The following is an 8,258-nucleotide window of genomic DNA, read 5'->3' as shown; positions in this document are numbered from 1 at the left end:
ACCTTCTTGCTGTGAGGCAACGGTGCTAACCACCGAGCCACCTTGCAGATGTGCAAAATATATAATAAGACAAGAAACACAAGCAAAGGCCTAGCTGGTTAAACAATAAAATAATCCCAACAAACAAGCAGAGAAAATGATCGGAAAATAAACAGTAGTGGCCAAACAGTTGCTCGAACTGTAACTCTACTGACCCCCTCGGGTAGGGGGCATTAACACATGGAATCAAACATGAAGGTGGGGAAGACCACTAAGGACTCAGCTCACACATCAGATCAAAAGAGGAACAAAAGGCAATCACTACAGAGGCAATGTAAAAGGATAACTTGTGTTCAAGGAATCCCCTTGACTGCAAACCTGTAGCATCAAACTCCAGCCACAAAAGAAGCCGCTTGACCTAAAAAAAAAAAAAGGTTGAACATAGACCAAGAGGTGTCCCAAACAGTCTGAGCCTAAACACAGTGGAGTGTTTTATTCTTAGGAATCAATGGAGGGTACAGATGTTGCTACAGGAAGAGGGGAAATGAAATCAACATTTGCCTGGTAGCCAGAGAGACAACTTCAAATGAGTTCGAGAGCTGCTCCCGTCCTGCTGGATCTGTAAACAAGCAGCCATTTAGTAACAATACATACATTTAGAACTGATTTCTAAGTCTTTGTTGCCCCCAGATGGACAAACAAAACCAACTGCAATGATATGAACATACGTGATGAACCTACAGGTGTGGAACCAGAAAGCATGAAAAATTAGGACCAGCTACAATACTGTAAATTCAAAATAGTATATGAAGAAAATGACCTCCTTTCATGGGTGGTGATGGTTAAGGTCTGGAGCCAGTGAGGGCCTATGTGTGATAAGACTTCCTTATTGTGAAACATTTTAAAGGGATGTCAAAAAGTTCTTAACCTCTGTGACCTCAGTCATGAGAGATTAAAAACAACAACAGCAACAAAAAAATAAAAGTAGGCGCAAAAATCCATCCATCCATTGTCTATACACCGCTCAATCCTGAATCACCAATTAACCTCAACATGTTTTTGGACTGTGTGGGAGGAAGCCGGAGAACCCGGAGTGAACCCACGCTGCACGGGGAGAACATGCAGACTCCACGCAGAAAGATCCCGGTGCCCCCAGCAGCGACCTTCTTGCTGCGAGGCAACAGTGCTAACCAACTGCGCCACCTTGCTGCCCCGGCGCTAACATGACCGGCTAAAATGGAATGTGACCACCTGGCTCTGGGTTCATAACAACACTGCAGCAAGCTGTAAACCAGCTACGTGCATGCTTGTGCATTGGGACCTATTTCCTCACATATTTCTGGAACATAAAACATCAGTAATAACTTTCTATAATTGCACATTGTTGACATAAAAACAAGCCTTACCATGACTTGCACCCCAAATCACTCAGTTACGGTTTCGAGCAAACTTCCACTCCCTCAAAGTGGTCATGCCCCTTAACTGTGCATGACATTAAGCCCTTATGGGAATATATTCTGTGACAAAATTGTTTATTTTTTGCTTCAAGGAGCAGTAGCTGATACCCATGTTTCACATCCACATGTCCTATTTCTTATCATGCAAGCAAAACTAAATTCATTCAGGATATTGCTGGGAGGAATTTCCAGTGTTGACAAACCAGATCATTGATGCTGGACAATCGCTTCGATATGTTTCTGTAACTGCAAACAGTTCATACTGCAGGGCAGGAAGAGATGCTATTTGTGGGAATTTGATAAACAAGTTACACAGCAACAACAGCTGCATGGCAAAATGAAGTCAGTGTTTGTATTGTAGAGTTGAGTGCCATGTCAGCACCTGACACTGGGCCCAGTCACAAAGGTTCAGCTGCAAACACCTCTGGTGCCTCTCTCCTGAAACACATGACTTAAAATCAGGTCTGTTGTAAGTGATGGAAGTTACGCAGATGGTCAGAGAGCGTGTACTTAAACCACAACTGCTTCAAAAGCTGAATAATCTTCTACAAAATATTATTGAACTCCTGGGAAAGAGGGGCTGATGCATTTCTGGAAAGACAAACGTATCAGTTCCCATCACCTCGCAGCAAGAAGGTCTCCGGTTCACATCCCAGTGAGGACACCTGGGATCTTTCTGTGTGGAGTTTGCATGTTCTCCCCGTGCAGCGTGGGTTNGATGGATGGATGTCTACTTATATAATATTGTCTGTGCTGAGTGAACGCGTAAAACAGGCATGATTTATTCTTCTGTTGTCTTTGCGTCTTTTGTTTGGGACAGTAACCCCTTTAAATGTCTCCATTTCAACATCAGCGATAAATTAAAACATCTGAAATAGTCGCTGTTGTGCAAGACGGTGGGGATTTTCACCATCAGACACGTCAAGTTCCTGAGATCTGGTTTACCACAAGCTTTAAATTAAGATAAGATAAAACGTAGAGGAAATGCTCAGAAAATTCTCAGAAAACCCAAACACCTTGGATGCACACTACACAGTGAGGTACAAGCGCCGACTAACATCTGTCTCTGTGGGTGGTCTTCCTCCTCAGTGACAAACCAATAAAAACATTAAGAGAAGCCAAACAAAGAGGAGGTGGACTTGCTTTAGGTGTATTTTTTACTTAGGATGAGCAAATGACAAAATNAGACTATCAAATCGGAAAAACAGCTCGCCGGACTTTAAGTGTAAAAATAATAGTTTTTATTTTATTGTGGGTTATCTGCCAAATAATTAATCAAGACAAGAAATCGTCTATCTAAATAGTAATTTAGCAATTTTATTGAATACAAAACCAAAGTTCAGCCATGGACCAAGATAGAAGGGATTAGTTGTGGGTGTTCTTAAGGGTAGAACCACGATCTAAGGTATATACATACAGTATGTATGATTCTTATACAGACTATGGGTTGAACACTGGAGAAACATCATCGCCACCTGCAGGAGGGACAGTGCATCTACTGTGGGCATCTAGGACTTGTTTTTTGGCAGGTTGTCCAGTGAAAGTTCAGGCTCATCAGAGAAGTGAAGGTTACTGGTGAACTGACACCCTCGTTTTTTCCTCTTCTTCCCCTCAAGAGGCGCCTCTGCTCCCTGCCTGCCCTGGAGATGGAGGCGATGAACTATCCAAAGCTCCCCGGCTGGAGGCATCTCTCACTGGTTTAGGGGTCTTCTTCGGTGGAGACAGCCCTCCTGTTATCGGAACAACAAGGTGAGATCGATGTTCCAGGTGAACGAGCACTAAACCATGACTTACCCCTGTGGCTATAGCCAAGGTCAAGTAGGTCAGAACCAACCCTCAGGTCATCCCCTGGTGGATCAGTGGAGAACCAATGTACACAGTCAAGCTTTGTTCTCCTCATGTTCATTGCATTCTACCATTCCTAACTGATGTTTTCGTCTTGGTTTGCTAATCTGTCTCATTTCTTGGAATTGTTGTGCTGATTTGAACAGATCTAAATGAATAAAGACTCTGAGTAAATCAACACACTTCTAGTGCCAGAAACGATAAGAAATTCTCCATGAAATTACCGTCCCGACTGTGATTTCACCCAAACAGAGCTGTCCTCTTTTACATGTTTTTCTGGTTCCTCAATATAGACAGTTTTCCCTAGTTTCACAGGATCATACTCCCCTTTGTTCCTGCATAGTGGAGGTGTACTGTGGTGTACTACAGCCTAAGGTCTGGTCACAACACACCATCAGTAGTAAAGTGTGTTAGATTGCTACACACATACTCATAGAACTGGATTCTGTAAGTCATGTTTTTTTGGCAGGACCATTTCTCTTGTTGTTTTCCAACAGATGCATTCTAACAGTGCAACAACCCTCATTCAGTCACATGCAATCAAGTAGCTATGAACCAGAAGATATTTACACTAATTTTGTAGTGACTCAAAAAAAAAGTAGATTGTTATCACTGAAAATTGAATAGACAATATCACAATGTTTCATATGTAAATTATTTCGGTTTAGTTGTGGATTTAGTTAAAGCTCTTGTCTGGACTCTTGAAGTTTGTAAGGATGAGACCTACTTTGAAGAACTCTGGAAACAAACTGCTGAAGACTGACCCAGAACCTGCAGCCAGAACAAAGAAGCTAAAGTGTGGATGGACATAGCGTGATGTCTTAACTAGGTGGGTGTCATGAGCAGAACTAGGACACTTTTGACACAGGAGTATTTATTCACATTGTAATTATATGAACTTTGTCAACAATGAAAAAGTCTGTGTTTAAATAATTGAGTGTTACGGGCAAGCTCAAGACTGCAACAAGAAGGGGGACGACAATAAATGGGTGGAAAAAAAGTATATTTATACATTTACTAGTGATGCATGATCTTAAAATTTCTGGTTGATACCGATATCCAATATTAAGATTTCTGATATCGCCAATAACCGATATTACCGATGTCCATATTCGATGTTTGCTCATACGGAAAAATGAGTATAAGTAAGTAAAACTATTCAAAAGAAGCCACACAGTCTTCTTTATTATGTAACAAAAGCAAAACATTTTTAAACATATTTTTTTCACATCGGCTAAATTTCTTCATCGGACCGATACCGATATGTGGGAAAAAAAACACTGATATCGGCCGATGCCGATGTGGTCGCCGATATATCGTGCATCTGTAACATTTACAAAAAAAAGAAAGCAAAACCGGTATCAGAGAATAAAACGTGGATGTGTTAGTGTGTCTGTAGTGTGTGTGGATGTGTGTGTCTATGTCTATGTCGTGCACCTCTACATGGCAGTTTTTCCTACATCAGCAAACAATTAGAGTAAGTGGCCAAAAAAATGAGTTGGGGAAAAACAAAATAACGAGACATTGTGCCACCATTGTGGGTAATGGATGGTCTTCGTCTTGTCTGGCTCCACCCCTGACTGCAGGGGATGTAGGCAATCAAGTTTTCTTTCACAAACTGCTCTACAAACATATGGCCTTTGTTTGACCCATATGACACCTGACGTAGAACAATGTTCATTCATGTTGAGAGCTGATAAAGACCTTTAAAGTACGTTTTACAGTCATATACAGTAAAGAATGTGCAGTATGTGCTTTCAGTGTCAAAGATCTTTTTTATTAATGAAAGAAATATGAAGAGAATTTGCTGAGCTTGAGCTTTAAAGTTCCCAAACTCGTCCGGATCGCAGCAGTTACACTAGTCAAGAGGTTCATATTGAATATAGAAATAATGAATTATCTCAAATCTACTAACAGCAGCATCCTAAGACAGCCCTGACTCCACGTCTGGTTGAGTAATTACCACCTACTGTATGTATTGAATTTAGATTCTGCAGTCCACATGACCTGCAGCCTTTGTTGCGCACTGAGCGATATACATCAGTGAATCACACTGTGCAAAGAATAAATACAGGCATTTGTTTTATCACTGCTCCAAATAAACTCAAAGAGAAAAATCCCTGTTTGCAAAAACACATTCACAAACGCTGTCATTATGTCAGAAATAGAAGTTTGCAATAGCCAACCTTTTTTTTTAAACAAGAGCTGATATAGAAAAAAAATTCCCCAATTCATCCAGTTCAAATTGATTCATCTTGTTGTTTAGCCTGACGAATGAAACTGGAACAAAGACCTGCTATAAAAAATACAGATCTGACACTCATTAGCAAGCGATTATCTCCGTGAATAAGTTACCACTTAAATTATCTCTTTATCACAGTGGTCTTCTGTTTACTGGAGGCTTACAAAAGCATGACATCAGTGTGTGGTTGTATTCTTAGTGTTTGTGAGGGGCCTCACAGTCAGGAGGACAGTATAAAGCTGAGAGCTGGTCTTTGAGAAAACAGCACCACGGGAAGATTTCAGCTGCAGGAGGCTTAGCTGAAGCCATGGATCCCCGCACACATCAAAAGAAAAAGGCTTCAGGTAAACATTTCATTGCACTAGCTTTGCACATTTTAATGTTGGTGATTTAGCTTAACAAATAATAATGTCTCTTTCAGAATCAGAATCAGAAATAAATTTTTGCCAGGTATAGTTCTCACAGGACGAGGAATTTGTTCTGGTGGGTTGGTGCAACAAAACAACAATAAATATACAGTAAAATAAAGTAACTAAAAATAAAAATAACTGGAATGGTTTAAACAGGAATGATAGTGTTATTTACAGAAATATTGAGGGTGCTGATATATTGTTATTTACAATTATATTGTTGTTATTTAGACCAGGGATCTCCAACTCTGGTCCTCGTGAGCTACTGTCCTGCAGGTTTTAGACACTTCGGTACTGAAACACACCTGACTCACATTAATGGATCATTAACAGACTTGTGTAGATCCATCAATGTGAGTCAGGTGTGTTGTAGTACGGAAACGTCTAAAACCTGCAGGACAGTAGCTCATGAGGACGGAGTTGGAGATCCCTGCTTTAGAGAAAATGTAGACAAATAAAGATGCTAACTGAAACCAAAAGCGGTTCTTCACAGTGATGGCATTGAAGACCCATTTTTTTGTTGTCTCAAATGAGCACCAAAAAAATGGTTCACTTTGGCACCATAAATCCAAGAGTGCTCCAAGAACTTTGAATTTAAAAATGGGTTCAGTAAGGAACCATGTTATTGTGGGCCCATCTGGTTCTATTTTGATAACAGGATTTGAAAATCATTTGCTATTTTAAGGTTCTTTCTGTTATAATACATTTAATTTTTTGATCTAAAGATTGTTGGTCAAAAAGAATAATATATTCCATGGTGCGAGCTAAGGATTTGGTAAACTGTGAGGAGTTGCTAATGATTAATGGATGATAAAAAAAAAAAAAAAAACAGAAATAAAAATGAAAGCTGCAGCTCTCATCTAATGCTTTTTAAGCCACCTAAATCTTCAATACTTTAAAGAACCACATAAAGTACATGATGAACCATCCATTAAACAAAAAGGAGGTTCTTTAAAAAGTGATGGTGCTTTGAAGACGCAGAGAGCATCCTGAAGAACCATCCAAGAACCCTTATTTGAGAGTAGTTTGGATCTACAAAGCTTGCTTGCTTTTTTTTCATAGCACCCAGAAAGAAGGTCAGGCACTTCACAGATGTGCACGGCCTGCCTTGCATTGAGAAGTTTGTGTGCTCCGTGGAGGACACCCCTGAGCCCATCGGCACCAGCATCACTGGCACGATCCCAGAATGGATCAACGGGAACCTCCTGAGAAACGGGCCGGGGAAGTTCGAGATCGGAAACCAGAAGTAAGACCTCTCAGAGCATTTATGCATCAACAGCAGACATTATGTGTTGAAACCAACCCCTCTTGGCTCCATCCTCGTAAGGTTCAACCACTGGTTTGACGGTATGGCTCTCCTGCACCAGTTCAAAATATCCAATGGGCAAGTGACCTACAAAAGCCGCTTCCTGTCCAGTGAAAGCTACCAATCCAACAAGGAGTACAACCGCATTACCATGTCTGAGTTTGGGACTGTCACCGTGCCAGACCCCTGTAAAAACTTCTTCCAGCGCTTTCTGTCGAGATTCGAATTACCAAGTGAGTATTATGTCACACCACATGAACACAAACTCCAGATGCAGTCATACGTGGTTTGAATGTGCAACAGTTGTGACCACCATGTTTAGAGTTCACTTCCACATATGAGCGACAACTTCTCCTTTCCTTTAGAGGGCACCGACAATGCCAATGTGAGTTTTGTGACCTACAAAGGTGATTATTACGTCAGCACGGAAACAAATTGTATGCACAAGGTGGACCCTGAGACCCTGGAGTCGATCAAAAAGGTAACACAAGAGTGATACAAGTGAAATATAACCTGAATGTATTGTGAGCTTAAGGCTACTGTCACACTTTACTGTATTATAAACAGCTGATTAACAATATAAAATAGATAAAGTGTCAAGAAGCCAAGATGCGATGTTCACTCATGTATTTGTTTGTGTTAGGTGGACTGGAGCCAATTCATTGCTGTGAATGGAGCGACTGCTCACCCTCACACTGATCCTGATGGAACAACCTACAACATGGGGAATTCCTACACCCCTAAAGGTATGTTAGAAACATCAAATCACAGTAAGAGACAATTGCGCAGAACAGCAACGCTGCTCCCCATGTGTGCGATGACCTTGACGAGGGATTTAAATTGTGCCGGCAGGAGCATTCTACAACATCATCCGAGTGCCCGCGACCAAGAAAACAGAAGAAGAGACCTTGGAGGGAGCCACGGTGCTGTGCTCGATCCCCTCAGTGGACAAAGCCAAGCCCTCTTACTACCACAGCTTTGGTGAGCTTTCACTCTTGTGCCTTAACTACAGATCCATT

The 8,258-nt window shown here is 41.2% G+C and overlaps 1 protein-coding gene across 1 annotated transcript in view; it reads left to right on the top strand.

The window, feature by feature from the left end:
* The first annotated feature begins 5,771 nt into the window (after positions 1-5,771).
* bco2b (beta-carotene oxygenase 2b) overlaps positions 5,772-8,258 on the top strand; it is an 8,140-nt gene continuing 5,653 nt past the window's right edge. The window contains exons 1-6 of the mRNA XM_008280548.1: positions 5,772-5,867; positions 6,996-7,179; positions 7,261-7,472; positions 7,605-7,720; positions 7,883-7,985; positions 8,092-8,220. Coding sequence (XP_008278770.1) covers positions 5,831-5,867; positions 6,996-7,179; positions 7,261-7,472; positions 7,605-7,720; positions 7,883-7,985; positions 8,092-8,220 — 781 coding nt within the window. The 5' untranslated portion in view covers positions 5,772-5,830. The remainder of the gene's footprint in view (positions 5,868-6,995; positions 7,180-7,260; positions 7,473-7,604; positions 7,721-7,882; positions 7,986-8,091; positions 8,221-8,258) is intronic.

This window comes from Stegastes partitus, unplaced genomic scaffold, assembly GCF_000690725.1.
Source record: "Stegastes partitus isolate 25-593 unplaced genomic scaffold, Stegastes_partitus-1.0.2 Scaffold199, whole genome shotgun sequence".
Classification (NCBI taxonomy): domain Eukaryota; kingdom Metazoa; phylum Chordata; class Actinopteri; family Pomacentridae; genus Stegastes; species Stegastes partitus.
Note: the sequence above shows the minus strand (reverse complement) of the source record. Positions and strands in the feature narration are given on the sequence as shown.